We start from the raw sequence: 27,469 nt of genomic DNA on the forward strand, positions 1-27,469 counted from the left end.
TTACTATCCTTGTGACAGCCAGAAAGTCACTTAGCATTTTTGTGCCTCAGTTTCTCATCTATGAATGATGATGACTGGAGTGGATGATTTACCTTCTGAGGTTCATTCTGGAGGCAGGGTGAACTTCTAATTGTCTCCACTTAGTCATTTAAAAAGAAGTATCTGAAAGAGTCTCAGAAGTCAATATATCTGAGCATCATAGGAGAAGGAGGATGTATTGTATATTTCACGCCATTTCTGTCAGCTCTCATAGATGATCTTATAGACTCTTATGAGCAAATGTTTATATTCATAAGACACGTGGATCCCTAAGACTCTGCAGAGCCCTGTTTTTATCTGATCTTGCTCAAATTTATCATCCAGATGAAGTGTGACATGCAATGATGAATTCAGAACAAAATAACTTCATCTATCCCTCAATAATGAGTTCAATTTCATGCTGTGTTTTACATGGCACCAGGAGTAGATTGTTTAATATCTGTAACTCTGAACTTCCTTTCTATCAGATATTCAGGTAAGTGTTGAGAAGCAGAAATTCTAAAACTAATTTCTACAGCAGTTTTTGGAGACCCCTGGAGGAAGCTATTTGAATCCATTCCTCTTCTTTTTGCATGGTTTTTCTTTGTCTGTTTGAACAGTATTCCCATGGGTCAGAAAGACAGAGTTTCTAGTTCCATACTTAAATTGCTTTATAATTGCCTTACTTTTTAAGGGAGACATATCCTGGCATGGTGAAGCCTGAAAATATTCAGAAGAATTAATGTGAACCTCTTAGAAGTAGGGGGAGCAGAGGAAACACATTTTGGAAAATTGTTAGCTGGACTGGATAAACTCTATCAACATGGCATGATAATCATGCGTAAATAGCAAAGATAATGAGACCCAGACATTTGTTCTCAACTACAATTTCACTTTGGTTATGGGTCATAGAAAAAGAAGTTTGAGATGGAAAAATATGGCCCATATTTAAATTTAAGACCATTTAAAATGTATTGAATATGGTTTGGTTTTGGAATTTCCACAGTAGAGTGGGTAAGAGTGTGGGCATTGTTCTAGATTTGAATCTGGCAAAGCTTGTCTTACTTGTTAGCTGTGCCTTTGGGCAAATTAACTTAAATTTTCTGAGCCTCTGTTTCCTCATATGTTTAACAAAAAAGGGCTTTTATTTGTTAAAAAAATATTTTTAAGGGCCTCTTAATCTCTAGGTACCTAGAATGTACTTCCTAGTAAGACAGACACAGTGTATGTTTTCATGATTTAAAGTAGAAAGGAAGGGGAAGGTCAGATATGGCAAAAGTTTCTGAAACAGTTCACAATAATGATTCATTAAAATTGGAATCAGAAATTTGGTTCTGGTATCATACTTCTTTTACTATGACTGTGATATATCTTTTTGACCTTTAGGAAACTTTTAAAGCTACTCTCTTCTTCATGTCTATGAGAAGAAAACATTCAGCAGTTTTCTCTGGGTGTGCGTTCTGGGACTCCCGGAGCCTTCACACATATAGTGCACCTTTGACAAAATCAGAGTTCGTGAGCTCTGCACACCAGTCTGGGGGAAAACAAGGGGTATTTAGGCCTCCTACAGAGCTTGCTTCATTAGTGGATATAAGGACAAAGGACATGGCCTTTGCTCTCTTTATATACTGACTTTGTTGATTAATATTGATCTTAGGATTGTATTCCTTTGTTCCCCCTGCTCAGTTAGTGTAAATGTAATTATGTGGTTTACTTTTCATGAACTCTGGTGAAACAGCCTATTATTTGTCCTTGACTGATGTTATATGAAATGTACCCTGGAAATCACACTGCTGTTCAGATATTATTTTTCACCTTAGTTAGATCTAAATATTTTAAAACTCAGTTTCCTGTATTAAAATACTTATAAATTACTAAGGTAATTATAATTTTCTCCCAAAATCATTTGTGTGAGAGGGTGCATGTACAAATGAGCAATGATTAAATAAGTACGTAGATGAAATAGGTCAGTGTTATAATTGATGTTACAAATGACCAAGAGGTGAAGGGCCGTTCGAGTGTAGTAATGGGTGTCTAGCATGTTCCATAGATAGGAACTAGCAGGAAATGGGGTGTTTTCTGTTCTACTGTTACATCAGTTTCTTGCAAATTTTTTAGCTTTTGGTTAGCTATTTGAAGAATCACATGGCTCTACTATCTTTTGAAAATCAGTTTTGTAAAATACAAATATTTGAGTACAGACTGAAACTTTAAAAAATTGCTTTACAACAGCCCTTTTAGTTTACTTTGGTTCTTTGGTGGAGAATGGGGTCAGGGAGGTCATAATCATAATCACGTTTAAAGCTCAGTTGATCTTGTCTATTTACACCCTCTTTGATTTTTGAACCCCATTTTTATATGGAGGAGCTGACTTAGAGCTCATGGCTTCCCAGTTTTACCAGCTACTAAGTGGAAGAGCTGTAGTCAGTCCAGGGTTCAGCAAGCAGATCGAGCAGGGTGGCTGCTGCTTATGAATCATACTAAACAGTCGTATTCATTACTGGTGGACTAGCCACCAGTGTGGACTCTGTGTCTAGCTTCTTTAGCTCGGCATAATGTGTGTTGGATTCATCTGTGTTCATCACACTGATTCTGAATCCCCCCTTTTGGTAGGTACACTTAGTTTTGAGCCAGCTAAGAAATACTAGTCTGTTTCGAGTACTCCAAAGAGGGTGAAATTCTGTTCAGATTTGTAACTGATAATGAAAATTTTATGATAGAGGAATGAATGGGCTGCAAAAGTGAAATATTCTCTTTACCTTTTGGAATTTATTTAGAGGAATTCCAATACAAATAGATCCTTTTTTATTTACATCTCGTCTACACATTAAATACTTTTATTCATTATTAATTATCTGGTGAACGTGTAAAGAACAAAAGCTCCTTCAGCAATTTTTGTAGTATCTCATTAGATTAGATATTTCTACAAATAGTAGAATAATACGGTGTCAGTAGACACTGGCTTTACTAACTGCTTAATACATCTATTTTCTAAAATTGTTTTAATTTAGTGTTTCTTAACTCTTTAAATTAGGCCATATTTCAGTTAAAATAATTGATTTAATTAAATTCCATGAAAATTGAATGGCTTCTCCATTGGAACATAATGCCTAAGGAAAATATTGATCAGAAATACTAGTCTATAAATTTGGGTGCATATTGCAAAATATTGTTTCTCATCCATGTTCAGAATGAGAAATAACTAGGGATAAGTGTAGCAAAGAAAGTCTTGGGATTCCTAGAAGCCTTCAGATTTAATATGAGTTAACAGTGTGGTGATTTCCCAAATAGCTGGGCCTTTTTCTCTTACATGTTTGGCATGTCGCAGTGAAAACCTACTCCATTTATCTTAGGTGGATGTTTATGTAGATGTGAGATGAAGATGAAGATTCAAGAGTACTAGTGGATTACTAGTAACATAGTTTGTTTTAATGCCAACAAATTACCAGCAGGTTATTCTTTACATGTGTAGAGAAAGAAGAGTGTTTAGGATTTGGTCATGACTAAGTTGAAAACAGATAGAAGGGTTAAGGAATAGGAAGTAATAAAGGAGATGCAAACCTAGATGGATAAAGCGTAAACTGTAGATCAGTTGGTCAGAAAATCAGGTTAAGAAAGTCTCATTATAGCCTTGTCAATTTAATGTCCACATTCTGTAGTTAAGATTTCTCTTGATGCTTTATCCCTAGAATTGTCTGAATATTATTTTTCAATGAATTATCTGAATTTACTGAGTACTAAATTATCTATGTTACTATAAAAGATAGTTTGATGATTTAGAATAAAATTATATTTCAGGGGGCCGACGAGGTGGTGGTGTGGTTAAGTTCGCGTGCTCTGCATTGGTGGTCAGGTGTGCACGTGTTCCCATCCTGGCCAAGGACCTACACACCGCTCATCAAGCCATGCTGTGGTAGTGTCCCACATACAAAATAGAGGAAGACTGGCACAGATGTTAGCTCAGAGACAATCTTCCTCAAGCAAAAAGGGGAAGATTGGCAACAGATGTTACCTCAGGGCCAGTCTTCCTTACCAAAAAACCAAAAAATTGTATTTCAGGTCTAGTTACTAATTTTGGCCCTAATTAGTTATCACCATCAGTCACATTCTTAATTAAATAGGGGGTTACTATGCTTAATACTTTGCTTTGCTAAGTCTTTGTTACTACTTAATGTAGAAATAATGAATAATTTGTTTAATTATGTTAATAACCCATAGCTAAAGAAAGCTATGTCATAGCTAAAGAAAGTGGGTTGTTAGAAAACAGCGAAGTGGAGAATATCTGTCTTTTCTTTGTTCTTTATTTATGAAATACTCTCTTTCAGAGGGCAACTTGTAACGTACAAACTGTTGGGCTCTCAAAGCCAACGAATAGTCAGTCCATTGAGCGTGTGGCATTTTTACATTTTATATACAGTCCCATATTTTCTTGTTTTCCACATTTGGAGGTGTAAGACAGTTTCGCTATGTCTTGGATACTTCTCTCTCGTTGTAGTTCTGATCTAATACAGCAATTTAGTTGAAAATAATTAACTGATAACCTTCGTGAACAGTTATTTTTTTGAGTGGGCTAGATTTTGATTAAAAACATAGGGTGTTAAAAACCAACTTTTTTGATTATTGATTTGAATTTCTGAAGGAAATAAGAATTAATATGTTGCTTGTGTTTTTTATTAATTAATTTTACTGAGTTTATGATAGTTTACAATCTTGTGAGATGTCAATTGTGCATTATTGTTTGTCAGTCGTGTTGTAGGTGCACTCCTTCACCCTTCGTGCCCACCCCCGACCCCCCCTTTCCCCTGGTAGCCACTAATCTGTTCTCTTTGTCCACATGTTTAAATTCCTCATATGAGTGAAGTCATACAGAGATTGTCCTTCTCTATCTGGCTTATTTCACTTAACATAATTCCCTGAAGGTCCATCCATGTTGTTGTGAATGGGATGATTTTATTCTTTTTTATGGCTGAATAATATTCCATTGTATATATATACCATATCTTCTTTATCCAATCATTGGTTGATGGGCTCTTAGGTTGCTTCCATGTCTTAGCTATTGTAAATAATGCTGCAATGAACATAGGGGTGCATGGGACTTTTGGAATTGCTGACTTCAAGTTCTTTGGATAGATACCCAGTAGTGGTATGGCTGGGTCATATGATATTTCTATTTTTAATTTTTTGAGAAATCTCCATACTGTTTTCCATAGTGGCTGCACCAGTTTGCACTCCCACCAGTAGTGTATGAGGGATCCTTTTTCTCCACAACCTCTCCAACACTTGTTACTTTTTGTTTTGGTTATTTTTGTCATTCTAATGCGTGTAGGGTGATATCTTAGTGTAGTTTTGATTTGCATTTCCCTGTTGATCAGTGATGAACATCTTTTCATGTGCCTATTGGCCATCCGTATGTCTTCTTTGGAGAAATATCTGTTCATGTCTCCTGCCTATTTTTTGATTGAGTGGTTTGATTTTTTATTGTTGAGTTGTGTGAGTCCTTTATATATTATGGAGATTAACCCTTTGTCAGATATATGACTTGCAAATATTTTTTCCTAATTAGTGGGTTGTTTTTTTGTTTCAATCCTGTTTTCCCTTGCCTTGAAGAAGCTGTTTAGTCTGATGAAGGCCCGTTTGTTTATTCTTTCTATTTTTTCCCTTGTCTGGGAAGACATGGTGTCTGAAAAGATCCTTTTAATGCTGATATCAAAGAGTGTGCTGCCTACATTTTCCTCTAGAAGCCTTATGGTTTCAGATCTCACCTTTAGGTCTTTGATCAATTTTGAGTTTATTTTGGTGAATGGTGAGAAAGAATGGTCAATTTTCATTCTTTTACATGTGACTTTCCAGTTTTCCCATCACCATTTGTTGAAAAGACTTTCTTTTCTCCATTGTATGCCCTCAGCTCCTTTGTCGAAGATTAGCTGTCCATAGATGTATGGTTTTATTTCTGGGCTTTCAATTCTGTTCCATTGATCTGTGCGCCTGTTTTTGTACCAGTACCATGCTGTTTTGATTACTGTAGCTTTGTAGTATGTTTTGAAGTCAGGGATTGTGATGCCTCCAGCTTTTTTTTTTTTTCTCAGGATTGCTTTAGCAATTCGGGGTCTTTTGTTGCCCCATATGAATTTTAGGATTCTTTGTTCTATTTCTGTAAAGAATGTCATTGGGATTCTGATTGGGATGGCGTTGAATCTGTAGATTGCTTTAGGTAATATGGACATTTTAACTATGTGTATTCTTCCAATCCATGTACATGGAATGCCTTTCCATCTCTTTATGTCCTCATCCATTTCTTTCAGGAAAGCCTTGTAGTTTTTGTTGTGTAGGTCCTTCACTTCCTTAGTTAAATTCACCCTGATGTATTTTACTCTTTTTATTGCAATTGTGAATGGTATTGTGTTCTTGAGTTCTTTTTCTGTTAGTTCATTATTAGAGTATAGAAATGCTACTGATTTATGTAAGTTGATTTTATATCCTGCAACTTGGCTGTAGTTGTTTTATTTCTAAAAGTTTTCCAATGGATTCTTTAGGATTTTCTATATATAAGATCATGTTGTCTGCAAACAGTGAGAGTTTCAGTTCTTCTTTGCCTATTTGGATTCCTTTTATTCCTTTCTCTTGCCTAATTGCTCTGGCCAAAACTTCCAGTACTATGTTGAATAATAGTGGTAATAGAGGGCATCCTTGTCTCATTCCTGTTTTCAGGGGGATGGCGCTCAGTTTTTGCCCATTGAGTATGATGTTGGCTGTGGGTTTGTCATATATGGCCTTTATTATGTTGAGGTAATTTCTTTCTATACCCATTTTGTTCAGAGTTTTTATCATAAATGGCTGTTGGATCTTGTCCAATGCTTTCTCTGCATCGATTGAGATGATCATGTGGTTTTTATTCCTCAATTTGTTGATGTGGTGTATCACGTTGATTGATTTGTGGCTGTTGAACCATACCTGAGTCCCTGGTATGAATCCCACTTCGTCGTGATGTATGATCCTTTTGATGTATTGCTGAATTCGAGTTGCCAAAATTTTGTTGAGAACTTTTGCATCTATGTTCATCAACAATATTGGCCTGTAGTTCTCCTTTTTTGTGCTGTCCTGTCAGGCTTTGGTATCAGCATGATGTTGGCCTCATAGAATGTGTTAGGAAGTGTTCCATCCTCCATAATTTGGAATAGCTTGAAAAGTATAGGTATTAAATCCTCTTTGAAAATTTGGTAGAATTCCCCAGGGAAGCCATCTGGTCCTGGGGTTTTATTCTTTGGGATGGTTTTGATTGCTGTTTCAATCTCCTTCTTTGTGATTGGTCTGTTCAGACTGTCTGCTTCTTCTTGACTTAGCTTTGGGTGATTGTAAAAGTCTAAGAATTTATCCATTTCCTCTAGGTTATCCATTTTGTTAGCATGTAGTTTTTCATAGTATTCTCTTATAATCTGTTGTATTTCTGCAGAGTCTATTATTATTTCTCCTCTTTCATTTCTGATTTTGTTTATTTGAGCTTTCTCTTTTTTTCTTTGTAGGTCTGGCTAGGGGTTTGTCAATTTCATTTAGATTCTCAAAGAACCAACTCTTTGTTTCATTGATCCTTTCTACTGCTTTTTTTGTTTCAATATGCTTTATTTCTGCTCTGATTTTTCTTATTTCTCTCCTGCTGACTTTGGGCTTTGTTCTTCTTTCTCGAATTCAGTTAGACGTAATTTGAGATTGCTTATTTGGGATGTATGCCTGTATTGCGATGAATTTCCCTCTTCATACAGCTTTTGCTGTATCCCATGTGAGTTGGTATGGCATGTTATCATTTTCATTTGTCTTCAGATATTTTTTGATTTCTCCTTTAATTTCTTTAATCATTGATTGCTTGTTCAATAGCATGTTGTTTAGTCTCCACATCTTTGTCCCTTTCTCAGCTTTATTCTTGTAATTAATTTCTAGCTTTATAGCTTTATGATCAGAAAAGATGCTTGTTGTTATTTCAATTTTTTAAAATTTATGGAGGCTTGCCTTGTTTCCCAACATATGGTCTATCCTTGAGAATGTTCCATGGGCGCTTGAGAAGAACGTGTATTCAGCTGTTTGTGGATGGAGTGTTCTATATATGTCTATTAAGTCCAACTGTTTTAGCTCTTCATTTATTTCCACTATTTCCTTGTTGATTTTCTGTCTGGATGATCTGTCCAATTATGTGAGTGGGGTGTTGAGGTCCCCTACTATTATTGTGTTATTTTTAATATCTTCTTTTAGGTTTGTTAATAGTTACTTTATGAACTTTGGTGTTCCTGTGTTGGGTGCATAGATATTAATAATCGTTATTTCTTCTTGATGTAATGTCCCTTTGATCACTATATACTGACCCTCTATGTCTCTCTTTGCCTGCCTTATCTTGAAATCTACTCTGTCTGATATAAGCATTGTGGCACCTGCTTTCTTTTGTTCGCCATTAGCTTGGATTATTGTCTTCCACCCCTTCACTCTGAGCCTGTGTTTGTTGTTGGAGCTGAGGTGTGTTTCCTGGAGGCAACAGATTGTTGGATCTTGTTCTTTAATCCATTTTGCCACTCCGTGTCTTTTTATTGGAGAGTTCAATCCGTTTACATTGAGGGTGATTATTGATGCATGAGGGCTTAATGCTGTCATTCTGTCACTCGTTTTCTGGTTTTCCTGCATTACCTTTGTTTCTTGTCCTGTATGTTTTGGCCTACCCATTGACTTCTGCAGTTTCTTATTTCCTTACTTATTTTTTGTGTCTCTCTTCTGTTTTTAAAGTTAGTAGCTACCCTGAAGTTTGTATTCAGAATCTTTTGTATAACATAGTCCATTTTCTGGTGGCCTTTTAATTTCCTTAGCCTAAACTGATTCAGTCCTTTTCCTCCTAAGTTGTTATTGTCAACTCTTATTCCAACTTGTGTTTTGAGTTTGTGGTTAAAGTGATAAGGTTGTCTTTGTTTTCGGTGTTTTCCTTACGTTTATCCTAATGCTGTAGTTGTATATTGGCTATCCTATTCTGCTTCTATCTATTTGTCTCCTTACTCTGTGTTTTGTGGCCCCTTTCTCCCTTTTTTTCTTTTTTCAGGTATGAGTGCCTTCTTGAGGATTTCTTCTAGTGGTGGTCTTCCGGCTACGAAGTCTCTTAGCTTTTGTTTGTCTGGGAAAGATTTAATTTCTCCCTCATATCTGAAGGATATTTTTGCTGGATGGAGTATTCTTGGCTAAAGATTGTTATCTTTTAAAGTTTTGAATATGTCATTCCAATCTCTCCTAGCTTGTAAGATTTCTGCAGAGAAATCCACTGAAAGTCTAATAGGGGTTCCTTTGTAGGTTATTTTCTTCTGCCTTACTGCCCTGAGTATTCTTTCTTTGTCATTCACTTTTGCCAGTTTTACTACTATATGCCTCGCGGTAGGTCTTTTTACATTGACAAAGCTAGGAGACCTGAAAACTTCCTCCACACATATTTCTCTCTCATTCTCTAGGCTTGGGAAGTTCTCCCTTATTATTCCTCTGAGCACACTTTCTGCTCCATTCTCCTTTTTGTCACCCTCAGTGTTTCCAATTATTCTTATATTGCATTTCCTCATTGAGTCAGCTATTTCTTGGAGATTTTCATTCTGAATTCTCTCTCTTCCTCTATCTGGAGCCATTCAACCTGTCTATCTTCGATTATGCTGATTTGGTCCTCTGTGGCATCCACACGGGCATTCAGGGCGTCCATATTCTGTTTTATCTGATCCATTGTATTTTTCATCTCTCGTATTTCTGATTGATTCTTTATAGTTTCAATCTCTTTTGTGAAGTAACTCCAGAACTCATTGACTTGTTTCTCTATATTTTCCTTTACCTCATTGAGTTTTTTGACTATAGCTATTCTGAATTCATTTTCATTTAGTTTACTTATTTCTGAGTCCTCAGGGCATAATTCTGGGTGCTTATTTTCCCTCTGGTCTGGTGTTTTTATGAATTGTTTGATGCCAGAATGGTTTTTGCGCATAGTGCTATTATTTGATTGCAGTTACAGCTTGTCGCCACTAGATGGGGGTCAAGAGCCATATATTTTGAGCCCTCCGCCTTCAGCCAGGATGGCCGGTGCCACGTGGGTTGGGGGAGGAGGGTCACCTTCTCTCTCAGGCAGACCTGGTTTCCTGATCAGCTGTTGCTGTCTGTTCTCCTGGGGTCTTGGCTTTCTGAGGTTGCCCCACGAAAAGCTTTCCCCCCTTAGAGGTTTCCCACTGCTCGGGTCTGTGGGAGTCTTGGATGATCCCTGGATGCGTGGCCCCTCCCCCACTCCTTCCCTCAGTTGTGGCAGCGATTCCAGTCTCTAGGGGAGGGAGCGAAGTTCTCCCTTACCCTGTTCCAGCTCCTCCCAGGGCAGCTCCAGCCTCTCCTCCCTCCTTCGTTTGGCTGCTGTGGGTCTCCAAGGATTCCCATGCTATTACAATATTTTTTTGTTGGAATATTGTTGCTCTTTTTTTGTTGTTTGTTGGAGGGTAGAGAGTCCTGGGCGAGCTCACTCCGCCATTACACTGACGTCATCCCTGTTGCTTGTGTTTTTTAATATCATTGTAATGGTTAGTACAAAGGGCAGTATTTTATAGAGTTGTTAGGTTTCAAGATGCACTAAGTACTCATGCATGAGCAGAAGACAGCAATATGCACTTCATTTGGATACTCAAAAATCTTCAAGACAAGATTTTGCCGTCATTGGCTCTTCCCCTCTTTTTGATTGTCTTGTTAGTAAATCTGATTAGTTCTATGAATGGGGCCCTTTTCATAATTGTTGGGAAATTAATAATATATAATAAAGATAGTAATTAACATGAAATTTTAACATTGTCCTCTTGAGGCTATGATATACTGTGGTTGACACACATCAGAATTTTATATGTAAACGAGAAGAGGACTTCCCCCCCAAATGTAAGGAAAGTTACTCTTTAATCCTGACATTCAAGTGGATATTGTCATGTCTCTCATAACTGCATACATGGAGCCGTCTAACCCCAAGCTCTTATATTGAAAAGAGCCTTTATTTATTTCTTTACTTTTGGACACAGTGGAGAAGTCACACGACTAGAACCCCACCCACACCTTGTTCCTCCTTACAGTATCCTATGTTTGGCGTGTGGCAGCAGTCATTTATGTTGTGGGTATTTCCTCTCATAAATGCCTGAGTTCTACTGGGCCTTCATTTTTAGTTTCTTTGAGATGGGAGGCCAAGGAGTTGAGTCTGATTGTAACACATGACCCAACCAGGACGTGGATGTGCACGCACTAGTCTCTCTTGTGACAATGGCTCAGTCCTCATATTATCTCTCAATCCCCCCAAGTCCATGATTCTTCAAAACCACAGTGTACATCTCGACTCTTAAGATCATTTGTTAGACATGGTAGCCTGATTCTTACCTCCTTGGTTGCTTCAACTTTCCCTGTAAGGCAAAATTTAATAACACTAGGAGCTCCTGTATTCTTGTGGTCACACTAGTATAAGGCTTATCCTAGTTTTTTAAAAATAGGCACTTACATAACATTTATAGCAGTCTTAAGTATTTTACAGATATAAAAAGTTTAATCCTTGTATTGGCCCCATGAGGTAGTTACCATTGTTATGCCCAATTTTTCAGATGAGGAAACTGAGGCACAGACAGGTTCAGTAACTTGATCAAGGTTACACAGCTAGTCAGTGGTGAAGCTAATGTTTGAATCCAGACTTCTAAGCACCACACTATAGTGAATCATAGGTCTTATAGTTCCTTGACAAATTAATATCATGTTTTCTTTTTCTCATCTTCCAAGGCATTATAATCCCAAGTAGAACTTTAAAGGAATAGTTTTGAATATTTAAAGGATTAATTTGCATATTATCTTTTATACCCGTGATTACATAGTAATTTTTGGTAGGTTTATGTTGTTCAGAAAAATTTAACATGAATGTGTTTTCTGGTTGATTTAATCCCTCAATTAATATATCTTAGTTAAAATATGACAGCATCTTTTTTATACGCCCAGTATATTAGTTTGTTAGGGCTGCTCTGACAGCCTGAGGAGATCCTATTGGTTTAGTCCTCTTCATTGTGGCTTTGCCCTTGGAGTCATTCTTTGTTTCATCCTGTCTATCTCTTTTAGTCCAGGCTGGCAGCATTTCTGCTAGTATAAAATTCTCAAAAACTGTGTTGGTCTCCTGTGCAATTCATGGGTGCCCAAGCCATCAGACAGGAGGGTGTTTCACACGTCTTTCCTGGATAACAATGTCTCCATTCCTGACTTCCGCTGAGATGGTTGATTTCATTCATGAATCTCATGCCTGATCTCTTCAGCAAATGTTTGTCCACTCAAACCATGGGCCCAGTCTCCAGAGCACACTCTGTGGGTGGGCTGAGAATTTTCTGAACTGGTTCCATTTTGCTTAACAGTCCTTCATCAGTTTATTTTTTTCCTTTCCTTTCTTACAATAACCAGCAAAGAAAACAAGGCTGCACCTTCCATACTTTCCTTGGAAATCTCCACAGCTACATATCCAACCAAGTTCATTACTTACAAATTCTACCTTCCACGCAACAGAAGAAAGTTATTCTGCCCCTTCATAACAGACGTCACTTTTCCTCCAGTGTCCGGTACAATCCTCCTCATTTCCATCTGAGACCTCACCAGAAGCTCCTTTAACAAAGTTCATATGTCTAGCAATATTCTGTTCATGACTACATATGTATTGTCTATGATAATGGAAGCTTTCTTTACTCTTCTCCTCTCCAAAGCTACTTCCACAATCTTAGGTTTTCGTTACAGCAGTACCACACTTCCTTGTGCCAAAATTTATGTTAGTTTTCTAAGTCCGTGTTAGTTTCCTAAGACTGTGGTAACAGAGCACCTCAAACTGAAGGGCTTAAAACAACAGAAATTTATTGTCTCGCAGTTCTGGAGGCTGCAAGTCCAAAACCAGGGTGCCAGCAGGTCTGTCCCCACTGTGAGATCCTCTTTCTGATGGTGGAAGTTAATCCCTGGTGGTCCTTGCCTCGTAGATGTCTTACTCCATTCCGCACCTCCATCTTTACACAGCCTTCTCCCCTGTGTGTCTGTGTGTGTCTCCTCTTTTCTGATAAGGACACTAGTCCTGTTGGATTAAGGACCCACTCTACGCCAGTAGGTCCTTAAGAAATTACTTCTGCCATAACTCTATTTCCAAATAAGGTCACATTCCAGTGTCCTGGGGCTTAGCATTTCAACATACCTTTCAAAGGCGACACAATTCAATCTGTAACACCCACAGAACAACTGTAATAGCCACATCAAGTGCCTCTAGGCTTGTTGTCTTATTTTAAAGTATTCTTTCCTATGAATAGTTCCTTTCTAATTGTCATTTAATTGTTATAAATAGGCTGAAAAGCAGAATAATTTCACACATTTTTACATGCTTTCAAAGCCTTCCTTACCAGATGTTTGCACATGAAAGCATTTTTTTTTCATAATTAGCCTGTGTGTCACAAAGAAAATATGTTAAAGTAATACTTCAGTTTGTGTGTTTTGTTAAGTATTAACTGCTTATTTTATTAATCATATATTGTGGTTATATGAAATTTCCAATCCTGCAATTCAAATGACTAACTTAGTGTTTTCTGTTTTAGAAAGTTGCTGACTTTTAAAAACATTTTCACCTTTAAATTAGATTGCTGGTTTTCAGTATAAATAATAGAGAGTGTGAATTTGACTTCCTGGGAGACAGGAACAAATAATCATGATTCTGTGTAATAAGTGAAGTATGGAAGAATTCAATGCATTCAGACTCCTGACAATTCTCTTTAAATTTTGACTTAGCATTTTTAACTAATATATATGTTCTTAAAAGGAGTAGTAAGAGTAGCCATTCTGATTAGTATGTTGACTTCATAACAGAAATAGTTTGCTTGAAACGTATTACCTATTATTGGTTGTTGCTCTTTGTACCAATATATAGTGTGTAAGTTTCTTTATTTCTAATGAGACTATTAATGTCTTCCTTTCCTACTGATAGAGCTATGTAGTGCATTCTCTTAAATGATCTCATTTAATCTTCATAGGGGTTTAGATGAGTGTTATTATTTGTCGGTGTTAACAAGAGTAGGTTTTCTCTGTGCTGCTGAAATATACTCTTTTTCCTTTTTTTCTGAGGAAGATTAGCCCTGAGCTAACACCTGTTGCCAATCTTCCTCCAGTTTAAATGTGGGACACTACCACAGCATGGCTGACAATAGTGTAGGTCTATGCCCAGGATCCGAACCTGTGACCCCAGGCTGCTGAGGCAGAGCATGCTAAACTTAACCACTGTGGCACGGGACCAGCCCCTGAAGTTTTCTATTTTTGACTTAGCATTTGTTCCTTCATTATTTTGGGTATTTTATGACTCTTTTTAAGATTTAAGTTGAGGATAGCACATCTATTATACTTACAGAGAGTCAAGCAGTCAGTTGAGTGGTAGATCTTGTTGCATGTTTACGAAATTCCAGACTTCTGGGAGAGGGGAATGGGAAGTTAAAATGTGTGAGACAGATTTCTCCCACTCCAAGGAAACTTATAGTGTCTATATTGTCCACTCCTTACTTGTTCTTCATGAAGCAAATATTAATAACACTGTAAGAAAATAAGACTTCTGCTGATGAACCTAAACTTTTATTTTTTCCTTTCATGAAAGACTTGCATCTTAAACCAAATATATTTAAATTTCTCAGGATCTTCGTTTTCCATATTCCTAAGCAAGATAAGTACAGAAAAATGACTTAGAATTCTCTCTATACCTAAGTGATAATAGAAAGCAGTGCTGTCGATTAATAGTACTCCATTCAAAGGAACAATTGGTACAATTTGCATTCAGTGTTTAGGGTGAATTTTCTTTAGACAGCAGAATGGTGAGCAGGAAGACATTGTGGTAGGAACAATAGTTGTAAGGTAAGGAAGCATGTGGTGCATTTGGGCCCTGGTGACTATGCCTCTTGGGTTGAAGAGGAGTATTCATGTTGGCTTGCAGTGGGACAGGAACCTGGCAGTCTCATTGGTGGAGTCAAATCTTGGAGCCCTTGAATGCCTGGCTCAGGAGTTTGGACTTAATTCTAAAGGCAGAGCAGGGTAATTACACCTTAGTGAACTCAGAAATGAAAGATTACAAGATATTTGTGACAAGATAAAGTGACAGCTCTAGACAGCCAAAGAGATGGATTGGTGTTAGGAGAGACTGGAGGCAGGGAAATTAGTTAGCTTTGTTGTGCCAGGATTCAACATCTGACCATGAAGCTAGAAGGATCCTGGTGTAAGGAATTTATGCAGGAGACATTTTAGAGGAAGAATCAATCGTAGATGATGACACTGGATTTCTAGGGGCAGAGGGAAAGGAAGGGATTAAAAAATGTTGACTGTGAATGTAGGAGAATGGAATAATTGTCGTATCGTTGATAACAGAATGTTTGTTGACAGTTGAAGAAGGAGTTGGTTTTAGGCACATTGGGTGGTGAGTGTTTTCTGAACTTTCAAATCATAATGCCTGTCAACATTTGAATTGGGTGTAGTGAAGTTTCAGGCTGGAGATTAAGACTTTGAGATTAATTTGTATGGAGATGATAATTGTATCACCAAAATATTGAGAGACACTGATTCAAGGCTGTTGTTGAGTCAACCATTCTGTTGCCAGGTGTGTTAAGAAGTGTCAAGGTATATTAGTTACATCTTTTTAGTTTTTTGAAGATTGGCACCTGAGCTAACAACTTACCAATCTTCTTCTTTGTTTTTTTTTTTTTTACTTTTTCTCCCCAAATCCCCCCAGTACATAATTGTATATTTTTTAGTTGTGGGTCCTTCTAGTTGTGGCATGTGGGATGCCGCGTCAGCATGGCTTGATGAGTGGTGCCATGTTGGCGCCCAGGATCCAAAGTGGTGAAACCTTGGGCCGCCAAAGCAGAGCGCGTGAACCCAACCACTTGGCCACGGGACTGGCCCTTAGTTACATCTTTGAGACGACTTCTGCACCACTCTTTGAATGGTATCTGCCCTGTTGCGTGGAGTATTGGCCTAGACACAATGTAACCTGCGTGAAGTCTTTATAGGAAACTTGATTTGTAAGACACGACTGCTAACTATGTATTCATGAGACTCCAAGTCCAAGTGGATTCTCAATAATGTTTTCTTTGAACTTCTCACCTTAACACTATTCCTTCTTCCTAGTGAATATGTTTGTAGAGGTGGTAGTGGGTAGTTTATGTGATCTAATGTAGAAGAGACTGTTTATTTGCTCCTAATTGTTGGTTGCTTTGTGAGAGCATATTTGTTAATAAACATAATGTGATTAAAATATATCTTTAAGAAAATTCATCTCAACCCATTAGTTAAATTTTTCTAGTCACATTCACTGGCTACTTTTATTCGTTGCCAGCCTAGGTTTTTGGCTTTGCAGATCTTTCACTGTTCAGCTATTTGATAGATCCTTGTGATGGGAGGGGAGTCGTTTTGTTGCAGGCGTGCTTTCAAATGTGGTCTCTTTCCTGTTAGTTTTTCTTGGCACACAGTTCCCTCTGAAGTCTATAATGCATTTTAACATATTATTTTACCATTTATAAATGTGAATATACAGGTTGTCACCTTTATTCAGAAGAAATTGAGTTCTTTATTCACTGAATGTTTGAAAATGTAAAACATTATCCTTGATTATGTAGTGACTAAATATTCGTGTGTGGTACAAAGGATGACTCTATGTGACTCTGTGTAACTAGCGTAAAGCACACCAACCCCATTGTGTTTCAGTGTACCTGCAGGAAAGACATGGTGAAGATTTCAATGGATATCTTTGTGAGGAAATTTCAGCCGGACAGATACCAGCTTTGGAAGCAAGGAAAGGATATCTACACCATCGATCACACGAAGCCTACTCCGGAATCCACCCCTGAAGTAAAAGCCTGGCTGCAGAGGAGGAGGAAAGTAAGAAAAGCATCCAAGAGGTGATTGTCCCACCCCCATCCCATCCCGCTTGAACCTACTCAATTAAATGGACCGTTGAAAGGAGGTTTTCAAAGACTATTTACTTTTTAAAATTTATTCATCGTAAGTTTGCTTAATATCTTACTGAAAATTTGACGCAAAGTATTTTTAATTCTTGAGAAGTGTAATAAATAAATAGAATGTAGGAAGAGATGTATATTGTGTTTGAGAATATTCCTGGAGTTGCTGTTTATGGCAAATAGAACAATACTGGAACTTCTTAGACCTCTTACACGCATGTATTTTAAAGTTGTGTTGGTGCTTTCCATTCATCTCCATGCTTTTATTAACTTCAGTAATTTGATTTCCAACTTTTGCATTTTGCTACCGACTTTCTTTCTGACTTTAGTAGTTTTCTTCTTCATTTGTCAAACATGTGAGATAGTTCTTTTCTCCTTGCTATGCCTTTAATTTGCTACATTTTATACGCTTGGTCTTATTCTTTTACAAGATGTGAAGCAGAGCGTGAGTTGTTTCTGTCCGTGGTTGTCCCTGTGAGCTTCACTCTGTATTCTGTTTTTGTGGCCAGGACCATTCCAGAAGCTTGCTGTGGGCATCTTGTGTTTAAAACCCATCGAACAGGGTTATGTGTTATGTTGCTCAGGTCCTCAGGCAACCTTTTTAGACTCTTACATTTTCCAGGTTTATGTTATATTTTTACTCTCCAATATTACTCACTGATTTTCTTGCGGATTGCAAAAGTAATATTTATGCATTGGAGAAAATTTGTAAAATAAGGAAAAGAATAATGAAGGAATCTCAAATCACCCATAACCTCATAATTCCACAGATAACCAGTGTTAACATTTTATATATATCCTTTACATATATGTTTATTATGTATTATATAATATTATATACCTTTCCAAAATTGGGGCCATGCTCTATTAACGATTTGATGACCAGTTTTGTGAGGTTTTTTTAATGTAATTAAATGATTTGCTATAATGTAATTTTTAATGCCTGCATATATTGACCTAATCCCCTGTATATGGACCTGTAGCTTGTTTCCAATTTTTAACTAAATATCACTGTAATTTTAAATCTTTGCCCACACTTGATGCTTACTTTCTGATTCTCTTTTTTCCTGACATTTATTTTCTGCTATTTGAGAATGGTAGAGAGCGGAGGAAGCTTAAGAGCATGGAGTCAGACTTCTGCATTTTGGAGGAGATGTGCTTGAGGCACAGAACTAGCAGCAGAACGCAAACCAGCTGTTCTTATTTCACCCTATAGTTTACAGCAGGGATTTTCAAACTGTTAGATTTCAAATCACTTTAGTAGGTTAGGAACAACTTTTTTTTTTTTTTTTTTTGAGGAAGATTGGCCCTCAGCTAACTACTGCCAGTCCTCCTCTTTTTGCTGAGGAAGACTGGCCCTGAGCTGACATGCATGCCCATATTCCTCTCCTTTGTATGTGGGACGCCTACCACAGCATGGCTTTTTGCCAAGCGGTGCCATGTCCACACCTGGGATCCAAACCGTGAACCCCAGGCCGCTGAGAAGCGAAACATGTGAACTTAACCGCTGCGCTACCAGGCTGGCCCGGAAGAACATTTTTAAATTAGGAAGTAAAATAGAATAAAAAGTATCATAGTCCTTCCCATGTGGTTAGAGTAAGTATTAATCCATGACGTGTGTGAGCATGTGTGTGTGGGTGTGTTGTGTCACCATCTAAAATGTCTAACTTACTATGGGTTGCATTCAGAAAAGCTTGGGAAACACTGATTTAGAGAGTCATGCCTTTGATAAATGTGTTAATTCACCTTACCAAAAAAGCCAGCTGTGGGGGGAAGCAGTGGTCAATCTTGAGTTCAAAAGAAACACCAATAGAATATCTTGAGAATTGTTCTTTAATGGACAGAAAGCACAATACTCTAATTAGGTGGATGATCTGGTCTCCTAGTTACTAACCATGGTGGTCCTTGTTGACAGAGAATGTAGATCTATGACATTGAACAGATTTGAAATGCCGTTCGGTAGGTTAAAATAATCAATGGACTTTGTTCACCCAGTTAGAAAGCCTCTTGTTAAGGGGCTTGTTGATTATGCTCAGCCCTGTGGTTTGATCATAGAGTTTGCTGATCTCCCTTAAGTGATGCTTTATCTGGGGAAATCAAATGAAAGGAACAGTTCACGGAAATCTCGGAGAGATGTCAGCCATCTTATTTTACATGTACTATGCTACTGTGAAGATTTCCGCATGGGCCAGTGCATGAGTTCTCTGTAAAAGTGATACTGGTGTTGATGATACTGGTAGTATTTGTATCAGCGGCAGACAGAGCTAGTTTACATAGGTTATCCCTTGCTACCCTCTTTATCTCAGATCTCTGCCCTTCCTGACTTCCCACATTTCTTAGTATTGTGGAGTTTTCTTGTGTGTGTGTGTGTGTGTGTGTGTTGGGGTATGTGTATGCGTTTTTGGGCACTGAAATACACGTTGCTTTGCTTTGAGTTGTAATTTTTCCTAAATGAAAGTGTTAGAAATGTGTCATATACAAAAAGTATCTATGACAAAGCTATCAAGTGACTTGCTGGAAAACACTAAAAGAGGGAAAAAAAAATGGCATCCACTCCAAAAATAATGTTGATATAAGATGTTAAATACATACAGTCAGCCTTCCTCCTCTCTTATTTTCTTTAACTACTGATGATTTGTCGTTTAATTTTAATGATTTTCTTGCATACTTCAAAACTCAGAGATGTGTGGCCACTAGTTCACCTTGGAATATAAAGAATCCACTCGGATTTTAACAACAGCTTTATGAGATCTCATTTCTTTTTCCTTTCTTCATTATCTAAATAATATTTGGTTTATTGATTTGATTTTCCCTCATGTCATCATTTTTCACTTTATTTTTATTTTCAGACTTCTTTTAATATTGTTATAAAATTTTAGCAATGACTTTTCCCCTGATAATGTTTAATGATCAATTATTTGCGATTGTTTTAACTTTAATTTTTAGTAAATTGTTATTAAAACTGTTAAGATTTCAATTTCAAATTTAATCTATTAATTGTGAAGGTTATCTCTGCACAATGATTACAAAATTATCAGTTTTTTTCTTCTTTCAATAAGTGAAAATAACGCTTGTACTGGTTTGTGTTTTATCCTGTCCATTGCAAACGTTCTGCTCTGACCAGGGCTTTTCTTCTTTATAGCTTCCAGGGCACTAGTTCTCAGTCTAAGAGGCCTAAGAATGAGGAGGATGGGGAAGTGTTGGCTGCAGTCGAGAGGGCAGAGGGCCCCACCTCTGACCCACATCCAGACGACCTCAAGGCCAGTGAAAAGCCAGAAGCAGCAGCGAAACTGGGGAACACACAAGCGCCTTCAGAGGAAGAGGCCTCTGCTAGCAGGATGCAGCTGGATCAGAATTCATCAGAGAACATCAGACTTTCAGGTGAGAAACTGGCTAACTACCTTTCACATATAAGTAGGAGGTGTTTGATGAGCTGACGCGTTAAATCTATATTCACTAGGACAGACGTTCTTTTCCACATAGTTTAACCAATAAACTATCTAAAGTTATGGGGTAACTCAACCAAGAGGCCAAGGGAATCTTATAAAAGTCAAGAGCACCACTGTTACATGTAATGGCATTGTGAGACAAACAGCCAGCAGTGCCTATTTGCTTTAATAAAAAAGAAGATTCTAAAATGAAATTTTTTGGGGTGCAACTCAATTTACAATATACAATACATTTTTGGAAAGCTTCTCTTGAATTCACATGGAACAGAGGAAACCAATTATAGATAATTCTTTGCAGATTCTTAGCTTTCGACTTAATTTTAAGAAGAAAATAAAGATTAAGGGTTTAAAAAAGAACAACAAAAATCATTCAGTCTTGTGAAATGGTTTGTAGAGTTCCCTGGCTGCTTCTCTGTACCAAAGCCATCATCTGTAAGTCTCAACTACTTTGCGTTTTTGCTCTTTTATAGTGTATTTCTCTGAAACTGCTTTAAAGCTTTGTCTCTTTAATATTTATCAGAGTGTTTGTCCTTTTTCTGTAATTCCTATCTTTGTTTTATACCCCTCATCCGATCTGTCCTTCAGATGTGGGACTCTCCCCAATCTGGCCACCCCCTACTTCCTCTTTGTTCAAGGCACCATTGTCTCTTGCCTGGACTATTGCAGAAACTGCTTCCCTCCTGTTTTGCCAGTGTCCACTCTAGTCACCTCCGGGGTCAGTTCTCCATATGGCAATCATAGGGAGTCTTTAAAGCGACGTAGCTTACGTCTTGTCCTTACCTTCTTCTTATGCTTATTCCATTTAGAGTAAGGGAAAAAGTCCTTATCGTAGTCCTAATTAATCTGATGCACAGCTGCTTCTTCATCCTCGTTACCTTTTGCTCTTGAAATATTTGTGCTAATAGAGTTTAAATCATAGACTTTTTTCCCAGTGAGTTTATACTTTAATGGAGAGCTAGACAAATAAACATATGATTACAATCCAGTGTGGTAAGTACCATGATAGAGATGGCATAGGATGTTGCTGGTATACCAAGGAAAGACCAAAACAGACAGGAGGCTGGCCTGGCAACGTTTCTTGGAGTAGGTGATATCTGAATTGACTTGTGATAAATAGATAGAAGATAGCAAAGTGGAGAAGGTAGAGAATGGAATAGCAGCAAGCAGTGCATAGAAGGCAGTTGTACAATACATGTGGGTATTTCTTTATAATCCCTCAGCATAGTTTTTATCACACTGGGTTTAATTAGCCACTTTATGAATTACTGGGTGATTTAGGCCAAGGGCACCCAATTTTCTTAGCGCTGTCGCTGCATGGTTCCTTACATTTTCACCTCCAGGTTTTGAGACCTGGCAGAACGCTTGAGTAGAAGATGTGGCTAGGTTCAACATCAGTGTTAGTATGTGATAGGTGAAATGATGCTTCTGTGTGTGTGTGTGTTTGTGTGTAAGGGAGGGAGAAGAGAGACTAGTGATGGCAGTAGAAGAGAAGTACTGGTGATATTCTCCTTTTATGTGCCGTCAGTGTATGATACAGGATTAGTGTAATACCAAGGAAATAATTTTTATTGGATCCTCACAGTCTTACATGTGTTCTTTACGTACATCCTCTGAGTTGGAATGTTTCATCAGCAGCAGCTCTTGGCATCAAATATAGGAATATAATTCTTTTTTTTTTTTAAAGATTGGTACCTGAGCTAACAACCGTTGCCAATCTCTCTTTCTTTTTCTTTTTTCTGCTTTATCTCCCCAAATCCCACCGGTACATAGTTGTATATCTTAGTTGCAGGTCCTTCTAGTTGTGGCATGTGGGATGCCGCCTCAGTGTGGCCTGATGAGCCGTGCCATGTCCGCGCCCAGCATCCAAACCAGTGAAACCCTGGGCTGCTGCAGCAGAGTGCGTGATTTTAACCACTCGGCCACGGGCCGGTCCCTGGAATATAATTCTTATATTTAGGAAGATTTCAAATTGCTGTTGCTTTCGATAATTATTGTTATTGCCCTGGCTTTTGACATTGGTCTTACAGTGGAACCATTTTTAAACCCTTTTTTTGGTCAGTAAGTATATTCTCTTGCCAGACTTCAGCATCTCACTTTAACAACTAATAAGGCTGCATGGTGCTTCGGTGACCTTGCCCACCCATGTCTGGGGAAGTTGGAAGATAGGAATTTAGTTGAGAATAGTTTAACAGTTCTACTCAGCAATAATACAATGCAAAATTTGTTAATAGCCTTTTGTTTTACTCCTCAGGAAACAGCTGCTCAAGCACATCTATAATGGAGGAAACAAAAACTGAGAATGACCAAGCCTGTGCCACAATTCCACCTTCGAATCCCAGTGAGGCTGATAATTCTGCATCTAGTGGCCATGTGACATCTGAGGAGTTAGACCCACCGAAGCTTCCATGGCCAAAGTCACCTGAGTCCTGCTCCTCAATGGCAGAGAGTAACAGCGTGTTGACAGAGGGAGAAGAGAGTGATGTGGAGAGCCGTGGGAGTGGCCTTGAACCTGGGGAAGTCCCAGCCGTCCCCAGTGGAGAGAGAAATGGCTTCAAAGTCCCCACTGTATGTGGCAATGTCCATTTTTACTGTATTTATTGTGTGGTGAGAGGACTTTTTGAAAATAGCATTCTGTGCATCGAAATCTTGCTTTAGGGCAGAAATAACATTCCACATTTATGAGTCTTAATCATATTTCCTTCGATGACTGGAAGGTAAGCCTTCCGCGAGCTCTGGCTCATGTGGTGACAATTCAGAGAGCATGGAACTTTCCGTCACATGTTGGAGCTTAATTTTCTTTCTTTTTAAATTTGTTTAAAATTAAACTCTTTATTTTGAGACAATTATAGATTCATATGCAGTTGTAGGAAATAGTACAGAGAGTTCCTGTGTACTCAGTTTCCCCCAGTAGTAACTTCTTGGAAAACTATAGTAGGATATCATAATGATATTGACGTTCATACAGTCAAGATACAGAATGGTTCTATTACTTGCAATATTAACCAGACTAGAAATGATTCATCTACAGAGCTTTGACCTCCTCCTGCCAACACTTAATACTCTGGGTCCCAGGCTTCCCATAGCCTGTGTTTTATCATTAGGGCTCACCTGGTCACACTTTCCCCTGACTCTGATTCTAGGACCAGGCTGACCTTTCTGGTCCTGCACACTGCCAGAAGCAGGCCTTTTGCTTCTCAGAAAACTCAAGACCTCTCTTGATTAGTAAGCTCCTGACTCTTTCCATACAGTCTCCTTGTTTCTCATATGTTCTTGTATGATGTGAATATTGTATGCTTTCAGCATAAGCTGTCGCTGTAACCGTAAGATTGTGAGTGGGGCAGGCAGGCTCCGATTGTGTGTAGTGAGTGTCAGAATTCAGCCAGCCTCTTTTGACCTATACAGCTTAATGAGGGAATTCAAGTGGATGAGTGAAGAGAGCCTCAATTGTTTGAGCTGATAAATTGAGCTGGCCGCTGAACAGACCCACTTCTTGATTGCTCCTGCTTACTTCCACTCACCACACGCCTTTTTGCATCTTTGAATAGCAAGGGGGATTAGGTAAGGAATCTACCTGGAATACTCTGTGTATCAGTAGTTTTAAAATGTCAAATAAAATATAGGTAATTTCCCAATTTGACCCAACAACATTTATCATTTTATGCATGATTGTATATCGTACTGGACTATAAAATATTTATAAAAAATGTATGGGAAATAGAAAAATATGGTCTAATTTGTTTGAAAAGATGGCTAAGGGAAATTTGAAAATAGCATTCACATACTAGTAAACAAAATTTACAGCTTAATTTCATGTAGGGATTAAATGTAACTGAGCAGATATTGAGATTCTTTGTGGAATGGTGAATGCGTCAAATGCTTGTTTAAATTATCGTTAGTCACATTCTTTGAACTAGAATGGAACTGGAGGTGACTCCCATTTTCTTGCTTTCGATGGAGGCGAGTCTACCCTCAGTGCCTTGACCTTCATCTTTATCATTTCACTGGGCAAAGACTGACGTTGAGGGCTAAGTGACGTGGTTTGCCCCTTCTCAGAAACACCTGTGTGGTATTCTTTTCTTACACCGTGGTGTCAGACAATCTTTCTAGGTAATGCAGACTCATTTCATTTTTGTGTAGTTTGGCCAGTGTTTCTTAGTATTAAGTGTAATGCTATGTGTATGCTGGTAGCAGTCAGCTTTAGTCAATTTTCTCAAGAAATATGAAGTTATTTGTTGAACAGTGGCTGTCTGCCTGTCTCTCTGTCTGTCTCTACAGGGCTTCATGCTCTCCCTGGAATACACCAAATATGTTCACATTTTGCATGCTATTCCCACCCCCCAAAATACTCCAGCCCCAGAGAGCTAAATATAAATGCTCCCACCTTGCACTCAAGATTCCACTCAGACGTCTCCTTGTCAGAAAGGCCTTCTCTGACGACCCTGTGTAAAATAGCCCCGCCTCCCCATCTCTTTCCATTTGTTTGTCCTGCTGTATTTTTTCTTTATTGCGTATTTGCTTATTGGTACCTGATAAATATTTACTTTTTACTTGTTTGTTGTCTGTGCCCTTCCCCTCTATTATGCACATTCCTCGAAAGCAGGGACCTGGCGTAATTTTTCCTGCTGTAGCTCAGCTTTTAGAACAGTGTGGCACATAGGAAGGGCTTAATAAATAGTTGCTGTTGACTAAGTTATAATTTCCCACATTGACTTTTAGCTATTATAAACCACAGATAAATCTCACCCTGTGTTACTCTGTCATTTTCCCCTACTCCCAGCTTTCATTAGAATGCTCTCATAGGCTTTCTCATAATCCTGTTTTGGTGTCAGATGCCAGCATGATTTCTCTCCTTCTGGCTTCTGCTTCTTCAGCTTACAGGGAATTTCTGAGACTCCTTTCTTTCCTAATCAACTGTCGATGCAAACCCACTAATGCAAACTTTCTCTCTGGACCCCCCCCCCCGCCCTTTGGGATTGCATGGACAAGAAAGCTTGTAAGCAGGGTCTATCTGGGAGATGTCAGGGTGCACATGACTTTTTCCTCTAACTTTGAAAGGAAAATATAGTTTGGAGAGCCCAGGACAAAAGCTTTTGTATAAAATTTAAGTGGTTTCAAGATGGCAGTAATGTGCCGTATTAAAAAAGAAAACAAAATTTTTGATTTCTTCTTTGGTCTTCAGAGAAGTGGTGATTTATTGCTGAATGGAAGAAGTGTTCAGCCTCAACTTGGCATTATTGCTTTCTTTGTGAGGACAGAGAGCAGGAGAACCTGCCAGGTATTCACATGTGACCAGCATAGAGGGGACCAACTGCCATGGTCCTATGTTGTTATGAATATATAATCCTAAATTTAGATTAGTTTTGAAGAACTTTTGAAAACTTGCTAACTGCTGAGTGTATTGCAACTTGATAAAGCCTTCCCTGTACCACACAGATAGTGTTTTAATAGGGAGTGGAAGGATAGTTAATTGATCTCTTGGTAAAATAACTAACAGAATGGATTCCTATTTCTTTTTGAGGTTTAAATTTCTTTAACGAAGGGCTAATTCCCCAGGAGGTAAATAAGCACAAGACTTCTTCATAATCAAATTGTCATAAATCGTTGTGAACCATAGTTTTTTGTTTAAAACGAGTCTTTAACTGTGAGTGTTTTCCCACCATTTTTGTTACTATGACCAGAGAATAGAGGGAGAAACCAAAACTGCTAAAAGTTGGCGCCATCCACTCAGTAAACCTCCAGCAAGATCCCCAATGACTCTGGTGAAGCAGCAGGCAACCAGTGATGAAGGTGAGCTTGTGACTTTTTAAATATTTATTCTGTATATACTGTGGAGTGTTCTGTATTTATTCTGTCAGTTTGTTGTAGCACACTTTTCTAAAACATTGCTTGGTAGGAAATTTGACCAAGTTGCAAATATATACCATAAGGAGATAATAAGTAATAAGCAATTTACAGGGAAAAGGAATTTGGATTTTATGGATAAAACTTGCTTCACATAATATAAAATTGGTCATTTCTGACATTAGCCTTAAGATACTCTAGAAGTTGAGAATCACTTCTCTAGAGGTGTCAAATCATGGAATTAACTGCTATAGGTTTCTTTGCATTGTCTTTAATTTTAATTTGAATCCTTTAAATTTATTAACACCATATTGAGTAAGAAATTACATGCAGTCCTTCCACGTCCTGTTTATACCTGGTGTGTTGGCAAAACATCCTTTCTCCTTAACTAGATTTTACTGATGTGGTTTGATGTGAAGTAGTTCCATTTACAACCAGTTACTATTCCTGGATGTCATATTTATCTGTTTGTTTTACCTGGTTGCCCTTTTTATTTTTCTTTCTCTCTTTTTCTAAAAATGTCTTTTTGTTGCCTTCAGTTAAAAATCAGACCACTGACCAGCTATTTCTTCTTTGAAAGTGTCTCATAAAGTCATGAGGGCCTTCTTTTTTCCATCTCAAAGTCGATTCAAGCAGGTTTTCTGTAAAGAGCCCTTCTTTGAGATAGTCTCCTTTACTGGTAGAAATTGTTAATTAAGCTCATGTGTCTGTGAGGATGGTCTCAGGAGTAACATGAATCTTGGGTTCAAGCTTCTCGTTTAGTTTAAATACATTTGTCAGAGTAGACATGTGTAGCAGATTTTTTCCTTTTATTCACTGTCTTCTTTTATACCCCATATTTAGTTAGGAAAAAGATCATCAGTGTAGGGATCATGATAATGGTAGGAGTTTCTGTCACACCAGTCCGAGGTGGAATTCTGCCTCTACTAATAGAAATAAGGAAACGTATTTGTGTTTATTTCCATGTATCATCATGTTCAGTTCTTCTTTCTCCTGCTTTATCATACCCAGGACAAACCATTTTCCCCTTAGTGTCAAGATAAAGGACAGTTCTATATAAAGTAATTAATACTGAATGTACATTACTTTTGAATTTTAATTACCTTTCCCCATCACAGCCTCTGTTCAGCATAGCTTCTTGCAAGGGAATGGGCTATA

The 27,469-nt window shown here is 38.0% G+C and overlaps 1 protein-coding gene across 2 annotated transcripts in view; it reads left to right on the forward strand.

Moving 5' to 3' along the window:
• KDM4C (lysine demethylase 4C) overlaps nt 1-27,469 on the forward strand; it is a 389,700-nt gene that overhangs the window by 211,255 nt on the left and 150,976 nt on the right. For both annotated transcript variants that reach the window (XM_070496076.1, XM_070496077.1), the window contains 4 exons: nt 16,768-16,961; nt 20,164-20,402; nt 22,722-23,035; nt 26,149-26,257. In XM_070496076.1, the coding sequence (XP_070352177.1) occupies nt 16,768-16,961; nt 20,164-20,402; nt 22,722-23,035; nt 26,149-26,257 (856 nt within the window). The remainder of the gene's footprint in view (nt 1-16,767; nt 16,962-20,163; nt 20,403-22,721; nt 23,036-26,148; nt 26,258-27,469) is intronic.

This window comes from Equus asinus, chromosome 23, assembly GCF_041296235.1.
Source record: "Equus asinus isolate D_3611 breed Donkey chromosome 23, EquAss-T2T_v2, whole genome shotgun sequence".
NCBI classification, from domain to species: domain Eukaryota; kingdom Metazoa; phylum Chordata; class Mammalia; order Perissodactyla; family Equidae; genus Equus; species Equus asinus.